The following is a 25,847-nucleotide window of genomic DNA, read 5'->3' on the forward strand; positions in this document are numbered from 1 at the left end:
ATAGTATCTATATTGTGAGTTTATAGAGTGTATTTTTCATGTTTTTCTGGTGAAAGCTGTGATACTTGTGTATTTGATCCCCCCTATAATCGCACAGCATTTTACTTTAATACACTAGAATGGAAGGAAACACTCATGAAATGTCGGTGACAAATAAACAGGTGCACAGTTAACTTAAAAAACAATGCAAGGTGTATTAAAAACAAAGGGGCAGTAGGTCAAAACCATATTCTAAAAAGAAAAAGAAAATCCATTGGTTTATCATAACGCACAAAATCTGTCTGATTTAAAAGGACTATAAAAACTATGCGGGGACGATAAAAATATAGCTTGGTAAAAGAAAAAAATCTTTAAGTTATCCATTGCCAATATACAAAACATTAAAATCATTTTATTCTATTTTTCCAGAGTGCTTATTTCCATAACAAAAAGTATAAACAGACTGTACAATAATGAATGAGAATCGGAGTTAAACTCATTACAATCGCGGAGCCAAAACAGGCTCTTTTTTCTGCCGCTTTGAAAATCGTTAACTTGGATACTGAAATTGAATTATTAGGCAGGCAAACTCTGCCCTGGATGGAGCAACCGATGCCACGCGAGCTATGGGGGCCGTAGCTCCCTGTCCAGCGTAAACAAGGTAACAAGGTATATACACACATTACTGATCCCCTGACAAGAAGCTGCCTTAAGCTAGTGAAATTTTCCAGGGGAAATCAGTCTCAGCACGGTGTGGATGGAGAGCCAGATGGAGTGCCGAGTCCTAAAAGTCTGTTAGACAAATGTCCATTCTCCTGAGTGACTCGTTGAGTGTAGAATAAAATGTATGCTTGTGCCCTGCAGACCTCTTCTACTGTACACGTGTGGAGCTTGGAGTCATTGCAGTGAACCCAGAAACCTGCAGGAAGGATATTTACATATTCTTGATAATGCATTGGTATCATAGGAGTTAATGCTTTGTAATGAATACTAACTTTTTAAATCTTATGTAATATTCTTAACACACAATTGCATTACATAGAAACACAAATAATTTATCTGTCCTGTTATCACCACCAATCCTGGGCTATATTTACAGAAGCAAGAGGCAACCCTAACATAGGTTCCTTAGCCACACGCCGCTACATCTCCAGAGTCCAGCTCTGCTGTTTTTACACAGGCAGAAACAAGGAGGTGAAATGATGCATTAATGGAATGAAGGCAGGTACTTTAACCCCTTAAGGACAATGGGTGATCCGTAAACCCATTAAAAACAATGCATTTTGAGCCCGTACATGCACGGGCTTTGTCATTAAGGGGTTATAGATTTTATAATGGTCCGGTGCACTGTTTGTGACAACTGTGGCCAAGACTCAATTGATAAGGAATAATCATTGGTGTCCAATCTTTTTTTTTTTTTACGTTCACAGAGACAGCCTATACATTACCTCCTTCTGGGTTGTAGCAGAAAGCTGTATAATGCCCAGAACCAAATCCTTTGCCATGATGCATCACCACAGCAGACAGGTCATAAATAAAGCAGTCGGCCCGCAAGGCTGCTGTAGACTCTCTGCAACAGTAAGGTTCCATGTTCAGCATCTGGTCAAACTGGACATGCACTCCAATTTTCTCCCGATGGTTGCGACCAGACCACCTGGAGGGAGGAGAAGGAAATAAATCTCAACAACTTCCACAACTGAGCTGGCTGATAAGATTATACATGTTGTAGGACACAGATCTGCATTGTAAATTTGGAGCTGGAGACAATCAAAAGAATAATACTATGAAAAACATTTAAGTTTGCATAAACACTGAAGACCATAGAAGTGTTGTTGCCCATATACAACTCACAGGTATTCTTGTTCTAGCCATCTTGAAGATTAGAGGCAACTCAGCATGGTCTTCCTGATGCACTTGTTAAAGCTGAGCTACTGTTCAAGTTCACAATTGTAAAATTTAAAGCACTTCAAAGAAGCAGGCCCAGTCTGGCATAATGACAAGAGATGGACGTGGTGAGAATGCCTTACCTGAACCTCTTCAGGTGGAGTCGCAGTACCTGAGGTAATCGATGCACCATCAGCTGCTTCTGAGCTTCTGTAAGGACAACTGGTTTGGATGAGAACTTCCTGCGCTTAGCTGCAGCACAGCAAGAACAACAATATTAGCTGCTATCTGGATTATCATAGAAAAACTGGCAGTGATCGTCAAAACGCCGCTGCAGGCCGTTCTAAATAGTATGTGGGCATGCACAATGGGCCACATTTCTCATTTTCTGCTTACTAAATTTATTCAAAGTAGCAGATTTATTTTCTTAAATGAGAAAACATGTAGCATTTTTGTTCCCTCACACCTAAGCTTGCGTACAGCCAGGCCACAACATCATCAACATATCCCACACATCTGCATTTTATTTTTATGGACTTAATGATAGTGGCCGCAATCAAGCTAAATTTCTATGATGAAAGTATTTAGTGTGAAAATCAACATTTTAAGTACTGGAACCTGAGCAAGGGTGCAACTAGACATAGCGGATTTCAAAATGCCACATCAAAGCTCGAGTAGTATTGTGTCTCACACATCAACCACTAGATGTCCCTAGAACTATGATGTATTGTCATCTAGGTCATTTAATGTGTCTCTCGGCAGCATTCAGTTTAACAGTGATTAAAGGGACGGTCCAGCCATCGCATGCACTTTAACGCATTTGATAGCTGCGTGGCCTTTCCTTTGATAAAGGAGAATCCCGCGATTATGCATTCCCCACCCCAGCTATTTTCCACGCAGGAGATGTGTTCTACTCTGCACGTGATGTACTTACTTCCAGTGTTGACTCTGGGAACACTGCTAGTCCCCCACCTGGGAATCCTTTCAAGCCCCTATGTGACTGCATGCAAAGGCCATTAATCTCAAAGGGACCGCTTTACTTCCACTGATTGGCTGACTGAAGAAGCCAATCAGTGGCAAGAATTGTCAGACTATGGCGGAGGAGGGCAGCTGAAGCGGAGTACTCTATAATATATTTTCCTTTAGTAGGACTGTCAGGGAAACTGCCCCTTTAAGCTTTTTGTGGAAATATCGTATACCAGTTTTTTTCTGTCTACAAAAGCCAGGTCAAAGCAGTGTAACAGACATCCAAAATCAAAAGGAGATGAAAGCATCTGCTGCAACACCTAGACACACATGTATCCCAACATGCACACCGGAGTACGATATGGTATTCACACATTCCCAATAAAGGAGCTGTTGGTGAGTCAAACGAAAGGTTGGCACTAGGTCTGTCAAGGTTTTATAGTTAGCAATCACGGCCCGTATAAAAGTCACTGGAGCCACATGGTATGTCCACTTTAAATTTTAACTATCAGTAACATTAACTGCGTGACAAGTAAAAACTGACTGAATACGTGTATGAAGCGGACCCCTAGAATGAGCTTGGTGGGGAAAAAACGAGGGCTGTTCCTTCAAACAAGCGGTCCTGCCCCTTGAGGGCTGTAAAACATTTGTAAATGTCTCACTTTCAATGAGTTGATCCTGTTCGAATTGTCCGACGGGGCATCTAATGTTCTGCTTGTAGCTTATTTTAAAACATATGTAATCAAATTACTTCACTGTCATCTATTTTAGAACATCACTATAAAACAAGGTTATTCCTCAAGCAGGCAGTGTTTTTGTACACCGCGTGCATCACCACATAAAGCTTGAACAATATCTTCATCCTGCCATGATAGCCACTGGTCTGCCGGGGTTTTAATGCTACTGCAGTAGGCAATCAATTTATTAATGAATCATCCTGATTTTAACTCATTAATGTGTACACGGCTGGACTGCACATGCACCTAAATGTACTGAAAAAGGACAACCCTCAGATTAATAAAACATGAGATCGATTCCATTCATACAGCGACTCAGTAGAACTTCCAAGTCAAGGACTCCAGAGTCCATGTGCCAAACAATGTAGAGGCACAGGTTGGGCACGCTGGCTATTCCTGCAGCTTCAAAGCAGAAGCCATGCTGGGTATGTATTAAAATATAGACCTACTTTTTCAATGTTATAACATTTTGTAATAGTGTGTCCACTAGCCAAAAGCAGCCCGCAGCCATAAGACGCCGAGTGAAGTCTAGCTTTCACTATCTCTCAGAAGACACTTATTGTAAAAGACACATATTTAAACCATTACACATTTCTGGCTGGGTCCACATAATCCCTGCATTTAAACGTGCCATGCTGAGGATGCCAGTCCGGAACGGACTGGTGATTAGGCGGCCCTGGAGCTTCATTTTAGCTGGGCATATCCAGCCGCGGTCCACACGCTGCAGAAGCAGATAGGGTAGATACGGGGGCACCAATGTTGAGGCCCACTGAGAATTTTGTGTGCCAGATGTCAATCTGGGGTTGATGACATTGTGCTGTGGTGGCCACGCGTGTGGAAAGGAATAAGTAATGTTTGGAGTACAGGACATTTTGTGAATACATACTGCATCTACTCACTGTTGCACTGATCGCAGGCATAGATCTTCCCTTCTAAGGCCTCCGTTTCTGTGAATTTAGCCAGCATCTCTGTAAGCAAGCAAGGGCGCTGTGAAGCTGTCTCTTTACCGTTACAATGGTACCTCTCAGGAAACTCTAGAGACAAGTCCCAAAATGGCTCGATTGTATTAGACTTATGGTCACAGGCAAGACAGGTAACCTACAATAAAAAAAAAAAAAAGTTCTTGTTAGTGTTCCCAGCAGTCAAGATGAGCATCTGTTGTCAAAAGTTAAGAAAGTACATGACTGTAAACAAGGGGAGTAGCGACGTGTTTTATCTAGAAACTACAGCTAAATAAAACAATTGTTTGCGTAGCCCTTGCCACAAAGTGCAATGTATCCACCATGTTCATGATAGCAAATGCTGTTTTGTATGCAGAATCCCCACACTTGCCAGCACACAGCATAGATGGTGGGGTTTAATTTGTTAGATATGTTGCATTCGAGAAAGCTTACAATTCATTAAGTTCAAATCTTAGTTCTTCTACAGTTAACATGTTAAAACTATCAAGAGATTACTGAATAGCTAGTATTCCATGTAACCATATAAGTAAATTCATGGCAACCTTGAACAGGCAGCCATAGAGCATATCTGTTCATCATTCCTATGCTGGGTTGCAAAAAGCACCTCACCAAGCTAAATAATATTACGTTTCTTGTGCTGCTCACCAATGCAGACACAGAGGTAACGGAAGGCACCTTAGGGTGCAAGTAATGGATGACTGGCAAACCAACATGCGTGTGCTTTGAAGACCAATCAAAGTCAAATAACTACACAGTCTGCCCAGTAACAATATCCCTTCTTTCACCACCGGGGGCAGTCAAACCACCGCAAAAAAATTAGTGTGAAAACAAAGCGGCAGAAATCCGTTAAATATAACATAATATAATAAAGTGCAATGTAGATGCAGACTCAGATTCTTCACTTCGTCTCAAGAAGGGACATCTCAGGTCTTGACACCTTACGGAACACTACATCTTACCTCCATGACCAATAAAAAGTACCAGCCCCTTCTAAAAAGACTTTCTTTCTCAGTAATTAATAGAATACCTATTTTGTGTTAAAGGGTACACATGAATAAATCTTTTTATGTGACATATACAGAAGCCATAACTGGTTTTTATTAAAAGTTTATATTTTTTCCAGGCAAATCGCTTAAAGGGACCACTGCTTCTTCCAAATAAAACCTATAAATCCAAAGATTAAAGGCTGCCTATTTGCCCAATACTTTATATTCTGCACAAAAATGACTGTAGATTTTTGTGCCAGCTGAAAATCTACTTTAAAGGTAAAGGATCTTGGACACAAAGCCAAAACATTTATTATCACCCTACCTCCTGTTGCTAGAGGAAGCAAGGTGATTCTGGAGATTGCCTGGTTTCCTCAATATTACTGTTTTATTACTACAGTAATACAGATCTTAATGATTTTTAGCAACCCACTTATGTGAGGTCAGAGCCTCCCTGCCAATATCCACATGGGTAGTAATAATACGATCAAATACTATTAATGATTAAACCATTTCATTAAGGATACTATATTGTTTATTAACACAGTTCATCATTCTTTGATCTAAATATCTACTTATCACAGGTATTTCAGAGGAAAGGGATAATTACTCAGATTACACTCAGTAAATACAGGGTGAAGCATCAAGTGTACATCTCATTTGGATTCTGTATCCAGGTGAACCGGCTTGCCTGCATGCATACTGATGAGATAATTACACAGGGCATGCATAAATCCTTTCATGACTGTCAGGTGATTAACGAGGCTACAAGCAGGAGACGTTTCTTAATGTCTGGTCTCCAATCCAAAATCTACAGCTACTTAGCCTGACCATGTAGACAGATACTCACAAACAGGAATTCGTAGGTCTTTACCCAAGGCAACATCCAAGTTTAATTCCAACTTTTTGGGCCTCTGCCAATCGATGCCATAAGAGAAAGTTTTGTCTGTATTTCTAGTTTTGTTAAACCGTTTGACGGTATATACTATAGGAAGAGCGGTGTAAATTGTTGGCATTCTATAAACAAAAGGTAATAGTAATAATAATGAGGCAGAACATGAGTCAGATCAGGTGCCTAGGGTTTAACAGGACAGCACTGTACCTTGAGTAATGTTGCTGGGCCCCCCAGCCCAGTACTACCACACTTAATTGGGGGCTAAAAGGCCACAATTAGTACATGAGTAATTAAGTTTTTTGAATTTTGACATCTGGTCATACTGCCCCAATGTCCTACCTTTGAAGCCGGCCAATTCAATTTTCCCTATAAAAAAAACATATTATTGGAAACCAAACACCCCAGTGTATTTCAAATGCTGATATTTTAACTCTTTCCATGCACTAATTCTACCACCAGCCTTTGTTAAAGTTTGTGGTAGTATTATATAAAGCACCAATTGTAGGACTTGCTCAATTAAAACATTTTATTTAACTGGATGGTTTCCCAGATGGTGACATCAGTAGTGTAGTATTTTTTAATTTTTTTTATATATACAAATATATTCCATATAGTGATTAGCAAGCTGGGCTTCATTGACTTGCATGTCTGAATGCAGTACCTGTATTCAACCTGGATAGACCCTCTGCAAACTCGCTCTTCAGAGCAATCACAGGGCGATCTCGGTGGGGATTGTGTTGCTGAATGCTAGCCTGAGGCTTTCGTGGATGCGGCAAAGCCGCCAATCACAGCAATTGCAGCAACTTTAAAGTAGCATTGTCACGAACGCATTGCATCATGAGCCCATACATGTACAGGCTTTGTTGTGAAGGGGTTAATGGACTTGAGGTGGATAGTACAACCGATTACCCTACCTTGGTATCCAGGCCTCTGACAAGCAAAGGGTTAAGGTCCTTATCTATATATATATTGTAGTCTTTGATCCATGAGCATACAGGATATTCTTTGGTTAGCCATCAAATTCAATAAATTCACACAAACACTATACATACATATATAATATATATATATATATACATATGTATATATAAAGGGTTCAATATAATTGACACCAAATATGCCCAGAGGGGTTCTTGTTAGGATATAGAAGAAGGGCTACTTTGCAAGCTTTTAAAATCATATTTGGTGTCCAGATATTTACAAAATTACAAGGAATGTGATTCAGAGGAAATGATGGAATTGTATGTTCTAGGAAACCTCCTGGACTTTCTTGTGAAACCTTCATAGTGTCCCCGACAGGTCTGATTGAGTGGGACATAAAATGTGATCCTCCCCAGGCAACACCCAAGGGGTCTGGCCTCTAGGAAACAAATCTGCGTTTTGTATCATGAAAGAGACATTTTCTTTTTAACAACTTCATTGGAGATTGCCATCCGAGTCTTCCACAAGGACTTATATATGGGTAATTGCATGTAAGGGGTTTTTGTGTTTTCTCCTATTTTATTTTAGAGGCTCTTGTAACCTTTGTTTCTGTATGTCATTTGTTTCCTTATATTTATAAACAGCACTGTGAACCCTTCTTTCAGATTAAATGTCCAATTAATCAGCTCTGGTCTTTGTTCTCTAATACGAGCTCATTACTCTGAAGAAGGCTCAGGCAGAACACACTATAGAAGAGTTAATTATATATATATATATATGTATCTTATTATTATAAGTCAATTACTTTTTATACTGTAGTTCTATTGTGTTTGGGGTAACTTAAGGTGCTCAGATATAAAGTTTATGAACATTTATGTTGCATCGCCTGGCTATTGGGGGTCACTAGCTTACTGGCTATATAAGAACCTTTTTGCACATAATTTTATAAAAGTGGGGGCATGTATTGTATTCTATGTATGTACATCATTCATATGAAAGCCTCATAGGGCTGTCTGTAGACACAGCATAAGTCAGTAAACGTCATCTTAGGCAGCACTATGCGAGAGGGTGATAGCGTCTTGTTCTAAATACAGCTGGGATGACAAAGCCATGTCTGGAAGTCGTAAAATACCTAGCCTATCGAAGGGCAAGTACTTTCTTTTACCTAATTGACAGCCATACAATGTTACACCATATCTGTTTTGTCTCCATAGCGGTGGCTGTTTGTAAACAGATAAGCCACTTGCACTTTAGTATCCAACCTGTTGACACCAAAAGTGTTTAAAGAATGAGGAGCATTACTCCAACCATCTGACACACATTTGTACCACCGTTCTATTTTAGTGGTAAAGGGTGACATTATAGATGTGTTTAGAAAGAAGACACCATATCTTGCAGTCAGAGAGGCGATAGCTGGCAAGTAAGCGCAAGCACTCTTGTGACCTTTTCATGAAAAATCAATATAGAAGTAATTGCACAGCAATGCCACATCCTACATTTCACCCACATGGACAGAAGCATTTTCTGTCACCCCAAATAATCACATTATTAGGTCATGCATGAACACCTTGCAACATAGACACTCATTTTTCAGTTTTAAAGTACAGTTTATTTTGAAAAGATAGTTGAAAGATAAACTTACATGGTCTAATCTATTGCACTGTGATAATCAGTATGACACATGGATCTAATTCCTTGTGTAGTGACATATCCTTTCACACACCGTTGTAGACCCCCCCCCCCCCCATAATGCAAGACTACTGCAAGCTATTGTTCACATTCTATAAAAGGGTGCCCAACAATGCCTCCGGCTATCACCTATGGCTTTCTGGATGAGGTTTAAAAAGCAATATTACTACAAAAATGATTAGTGATTTAGCACCCAAGAAATTGTGAACAAGTAGGTTTTTGACAGGTGGCCCATCTAGCATCCCCAAGTATCTATAAATACTAGGCTTGAAATTTCAATTGGTTATTTAAAAAAAAAAGAAAGAAAAAAGAAGAAGGTCCTTAGCAGAACTCTACAGCGTGGGAAACATGTTACTATAATACAAGGTTTAAGATTCATGTTCTCTAGATTGTAAATTTCCTCACCTGTCTCTAAGTCAAATTGCTATGCTACATAGAGTAATGGAAAAAAATGGAGTACACCCTCTTTTAATTCTATGGTTTTACAGATCAACACACAACAACAATCTGTTCCTTAACATGTCTAAAAGTTAGGGAAATACAACCTCAGATGAACAGATTGCATATTATACAATCTCATGGTTTATTCAACATAAATAAAGCCAAAATGGAGAAGCTTGTAGAACCACCTTTAGCACCAAGAACTTAAGTAATCATTTTCTTTATGACCATCAGTCTCTCACATTGCTGTGGAGGAATTTTGGCCCACTCTTCTTCACAACATTGCTTCAGTTCATTGAGGTTTGCAGGATTTTGTTTATGTACAGCTCTCTTAAGGTCCCTTCACAGCATGGGTTGAGATCTGGGCTTTGACTGGACCATTTCTTTTTCAGCCATTATGCTGTAGATTTGCTAGTGTGCTTGGGATCATTATCCTGTTGCATGACCCAATTTCAGCCAAGCTTTAGCTGTCGGACAGATGGCCTCATATTTGACTCTAGAATACTTTGGTACAGAGGAGTTTGTGGTCGATTCAATGACTGTAGGGTTCCCAGGTCCTGTGGCTGCAAAACAAGGCCAAATCATCACCCCTCCACGACAGTTGGCATGAGGAGTTTGTGCTGATATGGTGTGATTGGTGTTCGACAAATGTGGCGCTGTGCATTATGGCCACACATCTCCACTTCGGTCTCATATGTCCAGAGGACATTGTTCTTGTCGTTTGCCATGTTCTTTAGAGAAAAGAGGCTTTCTCCTGACAAACCTTCCAAACAAACCATACTTCAGTCATTTTCTAATTGTACTGTCACGAACTTTAACGGAGGCCTGTAGGTTCTGAGATGCAACCCTTTTTTATTTTTGCAATCTGGAGGAACATCTACTCCTGGGGAGGTTAGCAACCGTCTTGAATGTTTTCCACTTTTGAATAATCTTTTTCACTGCAGAATGAGAGACTTTCAATTGTTTGGAAATGGCCTTATAACACTTCCCAGATTGATGGGAAGCAAGCAGGGCTGCAACTAACGATTATTTTCATAATCGATTAGTTGGCAGATGATTTTTTTGATTAATCAGATAAAACAAAAAAATTAAAATTTTTCGTTTATTTAAAATAATTTAATGAACAAACTGTACGTTAAAAACAAACTGCAGAATAAAAAAAACTGAGAAAAATGCATATTTCCCAACCTGCCCCCCACTTATGCACATTTGAGCCCAAGCATGCCACACTGCCTCCCAGATATGCCTTATACCCAAAGTATGCTTTATACCCGCAAGATATGCCTTATACCCCAGATTTGCCATATAGCCCCAGATATGCCATATAGCCCCAGATATGCCCCTCTGCACCTCAGATATGCCTTATACCCCAGATATGCCACTCTGCCCCATATATGCCACTGTGCACACCCAAATATGCCTTATACCCCCTATATTCCACTCTGCAACCCCTCCCCCGACTTACCCCCGTGCTCGAGACTCTCTGGTGTCTAGTAGTGGCGGCCGGTGAGAGTCTGCGCGATGCGCGTAGACAAAACTCTGCTGCCGGCACTTTCGCGGGAGCACCGAAAGGTCATGTAACGCCGGTGCGCCATCATAGAAGCCCCAGTGGAAGTGCCGGCAGCAGCGGAGGTTGTCTGTGCACATCGCACAGATGCCCACTGGCTGCCAGAGAGGAAGATCCAGGTCCCCTGCCGCACTGCGGCGGATCCTCCTCTCTGGCAGCCGGCGAACGTTGCGCAATGTGCACAGACAACCTCCGCTGCTGCAGGCCGGTACTTCCGCTGGGGCTTCTATGGTGGAGCAGCAGAAGGTCATGTCACGCTGGTGTTCTATCATAGAAGCCCCGGCGGAAGTGGAGGACAGTAGAGGAGGATGTCTGCGCGCATCGCACAGAGGCCCGCCAGCTGTCAGAGAGGAGGATCCGGGGTCCCCTGCTGCGCTTCGAGGGATCTGGATCTTAATGTTACAGCCTGAAAAAACCCTCATCTTATATTCGATAAAATCGATTCAACTAATCGATAATGTAATTCGTTGGCAACGATTTTCATTACCGATTTTATCAATTAGTTGTTGCAGCCCTAGAAGCAAGAATTGCTTATCTAAGATCATTGCCTACGGTTTTTCTTCCTTGGCACTGCGTGAACACCTTAACGCTCCAGACCATCAAACTGCTAAAACGTTGACTCTTAGAGGTGGTCACACTTTCTGATGATCAATTAATCAAGGGCATCTGATTAGCAGCAACTGTCTGCTACTTAGCATCATAATTCATACGGAAGCTGTAAGGATGTACATTGTTTTTCCGTAAATGGCTTCTCCATTTTGGCTTTATTTTGTTGACTAAATCATGACACGGTGTATTATGTCTGAGGTTGTATTTACCTAATTATTAGGCCTAAGGAATAGATTATGTCCCGATATGTAAAACCATTATAATTAGAATTCTAAGAGGGTGTTCTCTTTCTTTCTTTTTCACATGACGGTACTACTTGTAATGTCCTGTCTACCAATTGTACAGCGCTATGCAATATGATGGCGCTATATAAAACCATAATAATAATATAACATGCCCTATTTGCAAAAGTGGGTGATTAACACTAAGGCCATTCTATTGGTTACCATAGGCAGTATGATAATGGTCGTGGTGATTGCCTAGTAGATTGGGCAGAGATGACAGAGATTAAACGGATACAACTAATATGAAAGTGTGTGTGTAATATATATATATATATATATATATATATATATATATATATATATATATATATTGTCAGGGCTTGACAAATTTGTTGTGAATCTAGGCGCCAGCTAAAAAATTTAGGAGCCAGGATTTTTTTTTTAAACTAACAGTTGGTTAGGAGTGATCTGATCATCATCAGCCCACTTACTAAACTCACAGCATTTGACCTGGAAGCACCCTGGACTTTTTTTTTTTTAATATATATATATATATATATATATATATATATATATTTTAACGCTTTCAATGCTGATGTTCCATTGGAGCACAGCATTGACTGATATTTAGTCCCCACAAGCGTGTGGGGACAAATGTTAACCCCTGCAATGCCACGAACGTGTTATACACAATTGTGGAATTGAAGGGGTTAATGCTGCACTGTCGTTCTCATGGAGCGATCAGGCAGCAAGGGAGTGTTGGGGCTGGTTTCCACACTCATTTGGAGACCAAAGAACCCTCTCCCCCTGGCCCTGAAGCTGCCTCTGGCAGCTGGGATGCAATTGCTGGTCTATAGACCAGCCATTGCAGGGGGGAGTCTCTGATGACTGCTGTAGGCTTCCATGCCTACCGGAATCAAAGGGCTTGTGGGGGCTCGTTTTTGCTGTTGCAGGTCTGCCTGCTTTCAGGCAGACCACCAGCAGCAGAGCCCCGTACAAAACGTGAATTAACCCCTAAAATGCCGTGATCGCGGCATTGAAGGGGTTAACACCGCACTTTCGCTCTCATTGAGCGATCAGGCAGCAGGGGGATGTTGTGTCAGGTCCCCACACTTGTGTGGGGACCCAATCAACACTGAACGCCCTTTCCTGAAGCTGCCTGTGGCAGCTGAAAACGCTATTGCAGGTTTTCCTGCAATCGCGGTTTCAGCCTACAGAATCACTCCGTGGGAGTGATCTCAGGCTCGGGGGCGGGCTCTGAGTGGCTGTGCTGTCTGCCCAGACTCCTGGCGCGACCTGGTGCCTGGGATTTGTCGAGCCCTGATATATATATATATATATATATATATAAAAATCAAAGGACTAAAAGGTTGCCTTTAACTTTAAGAGGGTCTTGGGCCAACTTCAATGAAAAATAAACAGTTGCCCAACTGTTTGGTGGTGTACAGCACAATCGTAAGTACCTGCGGAGTTACCAGTAACGATGCAGCATCTGTGCGTGACAGCCCCATCCGGGGCACAGACAAATTAAATACGAGAGAAGATCATTTTAACAAAGATGAGTATCTCAAAAACTGACAATTTCCTGAAACGTCTCAAGCGGTGTAATAATTTCTTTTTAATTTAGTTTAATCCTTTTAGTGACAACTAAAAGGATTAATACGCAGGGAAAGACTACACAAAAAGCTCCTGTTGCTAGGGATTTATTGTTTTTCCCCCACAAATGGGAATGGATTTCGTTGTGGAGATCATCATAAAAATTTTCATGCGACTCTAGTCACAGGTCTGTGATATATCATGTTGCATACACACAACAGTTGTAGATTCTGACATTTTAGGAAAAGATGGTTTATTAAATTATAATACATTAGTGTATACGCCAGTCATTAAAATTGTGCATTTTTCTTTTCCGCGTTGATTTCTCTCTCCCCACCCCTTGTGTGCTCTTTCTCCATCGCCTGCTCTTAATCCTCTAGCTATTATTTTTATTGACTACACAACAGCTGCACACACTACAATCTGCAACTTGTATACAACACAATACAACTCTTCTCGCTGTACACAACACTATCCAGCAGCGCCTTGGTGTGGATTCTTGATTACGTCGGATGGGGCACAAACAAAAGGTCCAAACATGCAGCAATTCACTTTAAGGTCACCCTGTGTGACTGACTATTCCCACGGTGACTTTTTATACGCTGAAACTGTGGGCACATCCCAAAAAATTACTACATTTACAAAACCCTGGAAACCATGGGGTAATATGAACCGTAAATGCAAGAAATTGGGGAAGATAGTGAAAGCAGAACCCCACGTGTAGTATAAACAGCTTGTCGAAATTAAAGCCAAATAGACAAATTCACACTCAGACATTAGCAGATGTCAGTTAGCTCTGAACATACAAATCATCAAACCTCTTGCCAAACTTTTGCCGACACCCCTTGGCAATGTTACCTCAAAGAAACTCTTGGCACGCTCTATGGATTAATGTATGTTTTTCTGATTAATCCACTTTAAGCAAGCATGAACATAAAGTGCCCTTTCAAACTGAAAAGAGGTATGGAAATATCTGTGGGCTGCTGTGGAAGTAGAAGTGCAATGAAGAACAGGTAAATAGTTGTCACTAATTTGGTAGTAAGACAAGGCAAGTTCTACCAGTAGTCAAACTAACAACAACATTTTTATGAACAAATATTGAAATATTGACCCTGTCCCTTTGGCTGTTCTCACCTGTTCCACACCTTGTTCCTACAGATTCAGTTTTACTTGAAGTCAGGAATGGGCAAAACGCAATCTTCCAGCTCGAAATGAACCATTCCTGCAATACTCTGCGAAGTCTGCTCTATGGTGTCTGAATAGGCTCCAAGGACAATGAAAATGATTTCCACTCCCCAAAAAGAACAAAACGTTCAAAAATATGAAACAGGCCGTACCAAAGAAGAAATTAAAACTGGATGGTGCACTGGGAATTGATATAATCAGAAAAGGCATAAAGCTGTTTTAAAGCGACAAAAATACGATCTGTGGAAGACTGTTTTTTAGGATGAAATATGGTTTTTAACACATGCTGAATTTGGTTATGTCCAAAGATCTGCAGAACAAAGCTGACCTCGTGCTTTCCTATCCTGACCCAGGCAACCATGTATTTTCTATGGGGGTGGATCGCTTGAAAACTAGGCTGCCAAAAAAACTATTTCCAGGAAGAAAACGGAAACCGCGCAAAGCCCGGCTCGTGCACAGACTTGGCAACTAATCAAAGACGCGCAACCTGTGGTTCTTTGATTACAGCAATCCTTTCACATCAAACCTTCTAAACATCACTGCTCTAAAGCTCCACAAACACAACTCATTACCATGTCCTCTGGAGACAGCTGTATGATGCGATACATCCTTAAATACATGCGATCAGCTCACAATCAAAGCACAGAAAAACACACATTTATAATTATATATATATATATATATATATATATATATATATATATATATATATATATATATATAAATATACAATTATATATTTAAGTAACCTCAATCGTTCATTTGAAGAAAAGGTTCTGTTGAACTTAGAAACAAAGAATTTGACAGTGGATAAGAACCATTTGGCCCATCTAGTGTACCCATTCTTCATGATTTAACAGCTTAAGCCTTTATCTTGTCTTAGATTCAGGATAGCTTCGCTTCTACCCCATACATGTTCAAAATACCCCCCTATTATACATCAGATCAGATATGACTTTCCAGAACCCTAAACTACAGCTGTTAGAATGGAACGCAAAAAAATAAAGTCTGGTGGTGGAGTTTTTAATTCATAATAGTAACAGATCTTTTTTGGTATATCGTCTTAGGAGTTTTAATGCATAGTGTTACAGATCTATTGAAATAAAGGGCCAAAGCAGACAGATTTGGCAGTGCATAGAAATCAAGTTAATACAGGAATGGATTGTCTCGGCTTAGCATCGATTGTTATATATATATATATATATATATATATATATATATATATATAATGAGACAAGTAGAGCCCCACAACAAATAAACCTTGTATTAAAGAGGAGCAGCTATGTGTCTTCTGCATGCCCCGGGAATCCCTTTAGCGAGGATGTTATTTTTATCACACACACCATGCCGTGTGCCCATCCCCCCTTTTTTGTGGATATCAAACTTGCCTAAAAGAAGTCCGCACAGATGGCACTAACTGGGTCCCAATGGATTTGGCAGGAGAGCTTTCAGTTTTATCTCACTGGCCAAACCATAGCACTGTATAAGGCACAATTAAGAGAGATTTCTTGAAACAAATTCCCACACTGACTACACTATGCAATATGAAGGGCCTGCTCAGCCCGTCCTGGAGATTCATTTGCCAAGGATGGCCCATTATAATGCATAGCGAACTCAGGAAGTTGAAACAGCAGCTCTCCTGCAATCTCCCAATTTAGTGAATAATTCCCAGAAAGTAGTGCCCTGGTGTTAACAAGGGGAGCTTCACATATACACAATAAACTGACATCCAAACCGGTGATCTGCTAAATATTCCCAAAAAGGTTAGAGGTTGCCTTTTTAAATATTGGCTACCACAGCCATAGTAAAGAAAAAAAAGAAAAAAATAATAATACTATATATATATATATATATATATATATATATATATATATATATATATATATATATATATATATACACACACACACACACACATATATATAATTATTTCACTTTTAAAACATAAAATCCACCCGACCCTACAAAGAAAAAGGTCCTCTGGCTGCAGCTTTCACTATTTATTGTTATGTAGGGGAAGCTATCCTTGTTTGCTGTACAATAACGCAATGTTTTCTGGTATTGTCTGTAAAACTGTTTGAACGGCAACCTTTATTTCTGAGCAACTAATCAGGCTGCTGTCGGGTAATTAGGACGTTGAAAGGATTATGGCAGCTCACATTCGAGCTCTTAAAATATCACCTTGAACACAGAGAGGTGTACGATAAAGAGAGAAATGAACGCTTGCGCGAGCAGCAGTAACGTGCGCTCTCTTCTAAGGGCTATGCAGGATTCCTTTAGGAAATTCTATCCCTTTTATGACCGACCCAGGAAAACACTTCTCCTTGTTAAACGGGAACCCTCATTTTTTTTTTTTATTTTATTACTAGTATCGGATTAAAAATAATGTTATACTATACAGTTCTAGTTTTTGCATAATGTCTCCGGGCAATTGCGTATTAGCATCTCTCTATCTTATTCTAATTATAGAATGGCTCAGTCTTAATCACTCAATCAGACACTAGGGAGATTATTATTATCCCCCCAGTGCCCATTTCAACCAAGCCAAGTTGCTCCAGTATTCCCACTCAAAGTTGTTTCAGGCTCCTGGGGGCCAACCTGCACAAACCTGTCCATGTCACCCGGTCCCTTCCAAACAGCGCTTGCCCATCGCTTAACACCGCTTGACCCATGTGCAAAACTAGCAAACTAGAGAAAATAAACACTATGATAAGAGATATAATGAATATAATACACTGGTGAGAAATTCCCTTTAAATAATCCCGATGATTGCTGAAAGGTAAACAGGGGTTGAACACGCAGCATTGGTGTGGCTCCGTTTCCGGCTGCATACATTCCATAACCAAATATTTCATTGTGGCCGACATCAAAAGGAAAAGCCGGCGCTTGTGAAATACACAGCAAAGTCATACTAAAAGAAGACAAAAGTCTTGCCATTCAAGCCAGTCGTGACATTACAGCGGCATTTTACTAGGTGGGAAAGAAGCAGATCTGCCATATGAATGACTTCCCAACGGGGATTTTGTGGAAGACTCTTGGTTCCTGCACAATAAACCAAACACTTAGCGTTTTCATCTAGGCCAGGGGCGTCCAACATGCGGCCCGCGGGCCGTACCTCAAGCCCTGCTACAACAAGAGCCCTGCTACTTGCCAGTGGGAGGGTCTTTTGTACTGCAAAGAGGAAGCGGAACCCAGCAGAGTTCACGTGACATCACATGACACTGCTCCAGTCCTGCTTCCTCTGTTCAGTACCAGAGAACACAGAGGGAGGCCCCACCCCCTGCTGAAGTCTGTGAGCGGCATCAAGGAGCTGCAGTGCAGGTAAGGGGGTGGGGAGGGTGTTTGAATGAGTATGCGTGATTGAGGGAATTAATCTGTGAATGAATGAGTGTGTGTGTGTGTGATAGCATGGATGTGTAAGTGCTGGAACCTATGCATTATGGGACTGTGATTGCTGTTAGCAATCACACTCCTATCATGCCAAGTCAGCCAGTACATGCTGAAACCTGGCTAGCTTCCCCCCTTGTGTATTGATGCTTCCAGCAGTATGGGGTCTGCACATCACTTACAGCCACCCTGTTCCAGCATGTACTGGCTGACTTAGCAACGACACTCCTATCATGCCAACAGCAATCACAGTCCCATCATGCCTAGGTTAGGTACCAGCATTTACTGGTTGCCTGCCTGGGTATGATAGGAGTGCGATTGCTGTTAGCAATCACACTCCTATCATGCCAAGTCATATTGCTATTTTTTTTTGTCCAATTGTGGTGTGTTACCTACTTTTATTAAAAATTTGAGTTTTTAGTATTATTTTTAAAGGTGGAGGGGTCATTTTCGGTTTTGGCTAAGTGAATGTTTTGGTCCAGAAGTTTCATTTTGGTGCATCCCTAGAATTAAATAGAACAATTTCATTTTTAATTATCCTGAATTTGTAGTCACAACACTTTCTAGGCCCAGAAATCAGTGAGAGGAAAAGTAAAGGTTTTGTGTCATTTACTTTATTTTAATCTGCATATTTTATTAAAGGCCATATTTTCTCACAGTGAAAAATGAGTGCGGCCCGCGCACGTATTCAATTCTGATGAAGTGGCCCACTGCAGAAAACACTTGGACACCCCTGATCTAGGCTCATGTAGCGGACAATAGCAGCGCAAACCCAATCCCATAAAACATACGCACTACGAGACATAAAACAAAAAGCCAATATCAGTATAACGACTGCACAGTTTACATGCTAAAAGCACAACACAATGCTCTGCAAAGGCTTAGTGGATTACAAGCATTTTCAGTGGGTTCCTTACAGAAAACCTCCCCTGCTACAATCATTTAAACTATATTCCCTCCCCTGACAGATCTGGTTATATGACATGTTAGAGTAATAGTGGTTATCCGTGTAAATGCAACTTGGTAATCCCAAGTTAAAAATATGATTCTCTGAGAAAAAAAGAAAAAAAACCCCCACAAAACTCCATAATCAGCCCATTCACTGAAAGCCTTTAAGCATCTGTTTATGACCTTAATAAAACTCGTCCAGTGAGCTTACACTTTTATTCCTGTTCTCGATATGGATGGGTATATTTGTTGCCAGTTATACATCCACATGAACCATCAAGCCCGTAATACTTTGAAAAGAAACACGACCGTGAATTGTCCTGTGTTATTCTACCACCTCGGCTGGGAGACAGCTGTCTTGCCTTATTTCCTATAGCAACAGCTCCTAACAAAACAAAGGAATATAATACTGGACAGACCTCACACAGCTTATTGGGCCAAACGATGGCTAAACTAATCCTGCCACCCACATAAAAAACGTATTACTTTGATTAAGCGATCATGTAACGACGCACGCTTATCTAATCTAGTAAGAATGAAGAAACCACAGCGAAATCCGTACCTTTCACCCGTGACTGTTAAAAAGAAATGGTTTATTTGAACAAGGCTTCTCGATCGAAGGGGATCCCGGACGTCTAACCATCCCCAGGTATACAATAAAAGCCCTGATTGCGCAGCTCACATCCGCAGCGGATTAAAGAGAGCCGCACACCGACACATTGCCATCTTAACGCCGGCTCCCGCAAACAGGATGAATTGGGGCTGACCGCCTTCCTTCCTTTTGTTTTCATTCATTAATGAGTTCTGGAAATGTTGAGAACTGGGCACCTTTCCAAAGGGGGTTTCTCCGAGGAACACACAACAGATCCGGTTCTGGGGGAAGCGTCATTAAATGTCAAGCTGGTGGTTGTCGTCATCCTACTTACATTGGCCAGGATAGGGAATCTGGTAGTGGGGGAAGCGCAGTGCCCAGTGTAGATAATAACCTCCAGGTCAGGACACACAAACTTACAGAAACCCCACAATATTTATACAATTACAAAAGGGGAGAGCGGAGATCAATAATTGACAACAACATAAACACAATCTAAGCCATGGGGGTACAAAACATTACACCAGAGCTAAAAAAATCCGCATAAAGGCCAGAAAGACAAATCGAAAAGCCAACTAGGTAAGATTCACCCATTAAATAGAAATCATCAAGAGATCTTTCTAACTTTAACTCTTAGTTGTCTGTGAAAGTAGGAGTAAGATAAAGTATACTGGTATACACAGGAACGCAAGCTCTTCACAGCAACTGGAAATGTAACAGAGCGGATCTACATTTCATCGGCAGGCTCACACGTGGCCTGCAGGGCTACAATCATTCTAATGTATAGCTTTAACCCCTTAATGCCGTCATGAAGTCAGTAGTGGTGTGCGCACCTGGCGCAGGGGTCTCCCTCACACCCGAGGCAGTCCTTAGAAACCAGCATTCATCCTCCCCAGTCACCTGATCTCGCGAGGCTTACCTTTGCGAATGCAATTCTTTATATAAAAATAAAAGTTTAAAAAAGAAACGCGCGCCAACAGGTTGCCAGCTAAGCTATGGTTAATTCAGCTGGCTGGCACAATGGCATCAGACATTATGGCACAGCCAAAATCTATAAGATAAATCACAAATAAAACACATTTTAAGAAAAAAATACCCTGCACGCACATTATTATTTTTAGAAATGGGCTGATGAAGCTCAGTGGATTACATTTCCTATCACCCTCGCCCAAGCTGATGAGGGTGATGGGAGTTGTGGCCCAGAATAGCAGGTGCACGAGAAAAGCAAAAGGCTGGCGTAATTGTGGAAAGGTACCTTTTTTTCTTCATTTAAAACTCTTTGTAGTACCATTTAACGCTTCATTTTCTGTGTTTTCTGAAATGAGAGCGTTGCGTCGTGTGCCCTGTAGATTTAGAAAAGATATATCCTGCACGCATAGTTTTTTGGTTTTCTGCAGTTAAATGTCAGTGCAAACAATCCAAAAAATACACGGAAAGTTGGGTGACAAAAGTGACAATAATTAACGTCACGACTCCCCTCGCCAGGGATTGGTAACCAGCTGGTTGCATGATAACTGTTCAATTAATCGCTGCGTAAATTGTTGGCGCTATATAAAAGATGATAATAATAATAATAATAATAAATGCTCCTAGTCAAATACCCTGGGCAGTCTTCTCTACAAAACTATATCCTTTTTGGAGACACAGACGTCACCAACATCAACTCAAACAGATTCAAGACTCATACATTAATATACTTTGTGGTATTTTGGTCAACTGAACTGGTTTGGGGACCACTATCAATGAAAAAAAAAAAGATTTTCATTATTTTAATGTATTATTTATACTCTGGGTGGGACTATACAAGTAAGAATGTCATCAAAAGAAAGCTCTATCTGTGCTTGAAAAAACCACAATCATATAATGGTCTTGGATGTACACTCACACGGCATCGATCGCTATAATTTACTGGGAATGACTTGCGTTGGATGTTACTGTATGGCTGTGTCACGTACATTGTTGCAATGCTTCTTGAAGAAGCAAAGTTCATTTATAAAGGCTGTGGAGATTACAATCCTGCTAGGTAATAAAGGATATTCCTGACATTGGTCAAAAGACTAGACTAATTACAACGTCGCTATGAGACGCTGCCACACAAACAGTTCAAAGGCAAAGTAATGCCTATGTTGTGGGCTACCCGGTGTCCTACAGCAAAACATATACATTGGACCCTGTAGGTTCCATCCGGCACATTGGAAAGTTTGCCATCGAGTCAAATGGCTAAAGCCAACAGCCCTGTACTCTGGATAGTGTCCAACGAGGTGGGAAGTCCCCAGGAAGTGGCACAGTGACACGGCACGTGTGACATAGGAGGCTCCTCTACGCAAGTGGTGATGTCAAGAGGTAAAAGAAAATCTCCTCTGAATTCACACTGGTCCTGAAGTAGATGAAGCCGGAAGAGAAACAATAAAAACAAAACCAAATGATCCATAGATACCAACGGAGCAACTTGTCAATTTCAATATTGTATTAAGACAACCAAAAATCCCCTTTAGGGCCTTGTCGGCCATTGTTCCAATGCTGCTTCTCACGGAGGTAGATTCTAAGAAACGCGTGCGGTTTGAAAATGGTTTCACATATATGTATCACCCACACACACTAACAGAACACAGTATCCTCAGCTAGTAAGACTATTTCAGCTCCTCGTTTGGAAAGGGAGGTTACCCGGCTAGGCTCTGAGCAGTCATAAGGATTATTTGACGTAGCAAAAATCAGCAAATGCTTACAACTAAAAGCTGGATGTACAGAAAATAAAAACTGTTAGGCTCGACCACTTCTGCTGGAAGGTCATTCCACCTATCTACCACCCTCTCTGTATATGTAGGACCACTTTTTGCAGTTTTTCTTCTTATTTGAGATTTTTACAGTACAGAACTGATCACCTTCTTACTTAGGAACACATGTAAACATCAGAATCCACATCGTACTGCAACAATTACAGAAGTTAAAAGGACATTAAATGCTACTAAACAACCCATACCACAGGATAATCACAAGACAGCTCAATGGGTGTAACAGAAGCACACGAGGCCCGCTTGAATTGTGTATTTTTAGGTAACTCCACTCACTGAAAGACGCTGAAATATATTGATTATTCAAAAGACGCACCAAAACAGCAGGCTGTGTTTCTCTACTTTTATTTAACTACAGAGGAATGGCTCAGAAAGAAGAACTGCAACCCAGTTATACTAAAAAAAAATAAAAATAAGAAGGGATCATAACAATAGGGTGGTTAATAATAGACAATGTTAGAGTAGTATTTTGTTTTCTTCTTCTTCCCACGGACATTCCACAAAATCCAACAAGAAAAGATGACCAAAAGCTTAGGGCATTGATTCGTAGACTCGGAACTACTGTTCTGAACAGCAGGCTACTAGCTCTTTGGTGGGATTCGCTTGCCATGCTTCAGTGCATGAGAATAACCTTCCTCCGAGTGTCTACCTCCTCCCAAGCATAAGGCTTTGCCCAGCCATCTCTCAAGGAACAGGTTAAACAATTAGAGTCCCTGCCTCTTAGAAATCCTCGGTCATCGCTCTTCACATGCCATTGTCAGACGCAGCTCTTAAGGGATCTCGCAGTTCAGCCCGTGCACAAGGAAGTTGTTAATTTAAAACAGTTACACAGTAATTCGAGTGTAAACCCGTACACCAAGCAACTTCCTCGAACCACATTCACTTTCCTACTGAAGTCTAGGGGAACATGTCACTGATTGCTGTGACAACTGCCCATTTTGCCTCAGACACACTCTTTTTGTTAAGTTAAAAGCACAAAAGCTAACACTTATGTTACGGCGGGGTTGATTGACTTCATACACAGGTGCTCACAAGAAGCTTCCCTCATCACCAGTGACAATACCTATATTTCTCATGATTCATCAGGGAGGACTGAACCCTTCCTGGACTGTCCCTGTGCCACCTTAGCAGACTGCTCGAGAGCCTCTAGGACTGTTTACATCCATGGGGTTCCTTTGTAAGGAAGGTAGCAAATCTCACAATATAATTCTGGAGGTACATACACAGATGCTTGTGACACTATATATCATCCCTAAAGCAAATTCTACCTACATATAAAACGTATTTCGCTATAATGTGCAATTCAAATTGTAGCCGCCGTATTGAGCGAGCTGCCATCTTGTGGCAGACGCTTTAGAGCCGAATGCGATAATAGCTTTTACAGAAAAACCGCATGGTTGTGAACGATCTGTGGCACGAGAGGATCATGCACATCCTGCTCAAGCAGATACAGGCAGAGGACATGAGGTATGTTACAACTTTATTTTGGGCAGATGGGAAATACATGTGAAATGGAGGTAAGAATTAGCATGAAGCTGCTTTGCAATGCCTTTGGTGGACATAGATGTGATGTCAAATCTGAAAAATATAACCTGAATAAAATTAACAGTAACGAGAACACAATAATAAAAGGTTTTACTTCTAGACACTGCTTTAGTGGAGATTCATTGAAAAACCACCCCTGCCAAACACTCAAACTTGACCTCCTCATAATTAAACCTGATAGGGTAACAATTGTTAGTAGAACCGGCTCATCATTGACACGTACCTGACTGAGAAGTTGTCCATGAAAGATGTTGTTGACCACATTCAGGACTTGTTTGATGAGTTTCCTTTGTGAACTTGGAATCAGGGCTTGGTACCTGGTCCCCGTTGTCTCCAGTTCCTGTTGGACTTTGTCTAAAAGTTCACAGAGGAATTCCTGAGCATCCTGCTGCGCGTACCCACGGAAGGCTGGGATCAGTCTCCACACAGAGTGGAGCATGGCAAAGGGAGATACCAGCGCCCACTTGCCAGACCACATGATCTGAAAGAGAGTATGCAACTCGTGGCATAGGGAAATGTGCTTTGAACTAGGCTCCTTAGGCTGAATGAGTTCCATGTTTCGACTCTTTGATGCCCCACCACTAAGGCCGGATGAGAAACTTTGACGCCTTGCCACAGACCTTTCCACTTTAGTGTGCTTTTTTGTTAGGTTAGTAAAGTCTGCAGAAGGTATGTATTTGTTAGATGACCTTGTTTTACCATTGGCCGCAGCTGCCAATATCTCCTGAGTTTGATTTAGATCGAGCTGTAAAAAACATTCCCGGAAAGCATGCAAATGACTCAAGATCTGAAGGATGGAGTTCATGTAGCAAGTGTTCCCCAGGTTTCTCAGCCCCGTTACCCCAGGGGTCACAGTAGGCTTCCTTTTTATTGGAGAATCGCCATGCGCTTCATCCGAGGTAGGTGTTGGCAGTTTTTGTTTTGTGGTGGAAGCTGCTTTTTGGTTCTTTTTTTGAACATCTGCCAATACTGTCGTGGGAGGTGTTTGTGTCTGCTGTTGCAATCGAGAACTCTTTCTAGGGGGAGTACTTTCCATCTCTTCCTTTAGCTTGCGTTTCATCAGCTGTCTCCTTTTTCTTGCTTCCTCCCTCTTCTGCTCAGCCTCCTCCCTTTGGCGCTCCTCTTCTAACCTTTGTTTGCCTTTGGGGGTTAAAGCAAACCAAGATCGAAAGACCTTCCCCATTAATGCATGTCTCCGGTGCCAAAGAGCAGTGAAAGCCCGGTCTTCATTTTGAAGAAGAGCTTGAGCCCCTTCATGAGAAAGGTACGAGTCGTCAGCAGCTACTGTAGACCGCAATGTCCTACCACTACGAGTTGTGCAATCGTAGTTTTGGCTTTTGATCGCACTTAGCGTACTGCGTAAGAGCTTAAGGTCACCAGTGGCATTGTCATTTAAAACATAATCATCACAGAGGTAACAGAAGACATAAAGTTCATTCACCTCCAGTGCCATGGGATGTTTGCTTTCCTGAAAGTGTCTGAGTGCATGCTCTTCAATGTAACGACCACACGCTACATGAGAACAGCTCAAGCAAGCCCATACAGATTCTGTAGTGTTACAAACCACACAATGCCACTTTTGAGGATTTAGGATGGAATGGTCCTGGGCTAGCCGCAAGCGGCCCACATGCCTACACTTATCCATCTTCAGCGGTTAGTTTCTGCAGTCAGCTGTACTGCGCTTGGTCTGTGGCATCGTTTACATACATTGTGCCCTGTGAACAAAAAGACAAACAAACAATTACAAAAATAACAACAATTACAAAAAGAAATGAGAATTTCCTCATTAGTGCTAGCCTTCTGCATCAAATACCCAAAGGAAATATCTAGAATTATTATATTGTAAAATCTGCTTTAATAAACAGATTCCCTGTATCCTTGCCGTGGCGATATTATTAACAAAGCCTAAAGACAAAGATGTGGAATAACAAGTGCAACAGAT

The 25,847-nt window shown here is 41.2% G+C and overlaps 1 protein-coding gene across 1 annotated transcript; it reads right to left on the reverse strand.

The window, feature by feature from the left end:
• Positions 1-722: 722 nt before the first annotated feature.
• LOC149299818 (ubiquitin carboxyl-terminal hydrolase 44) lies at positions 723-25,550 on the reverse strand. The gene is made up of 5 exons (XM_089486115.1): positions 24,129-25,550; positions 4,466-4,664; positions 2,007-2,115; positions 1,428-1,633; positions 723-898 (listed from the first exon to the last, which is right to left on the reverse strand). The coding sequence occupies exons 1-5, from the start codon at positions 25,548-25,550 to the stop codon at positions 723-725; spliced, it is 2,112 nt and encodes a 703-aa protein (XP_089342241.1).
• Between the last annotated feature and the right edge of the window lie 297 nt (positions 25,551-25,847).

This window comes from Sceloporus occidentalis, unplaced genomic scaffold (assembly GCF_023333645.1).
Source record: "Sceloporus occidentalis isolate IW3139 unplaced genomic scaffold, rSceOcc1.0.p SCAF_28, whole genome shotgun sequence".
NCBI classification, from domain to species: domain Eukaryota; kingdom Metazoa; phylum Chordata; class Lepidosauria; order Squamata; family Phrynosomatidae; genus Sceloporus; species Sceloporus occidentalis.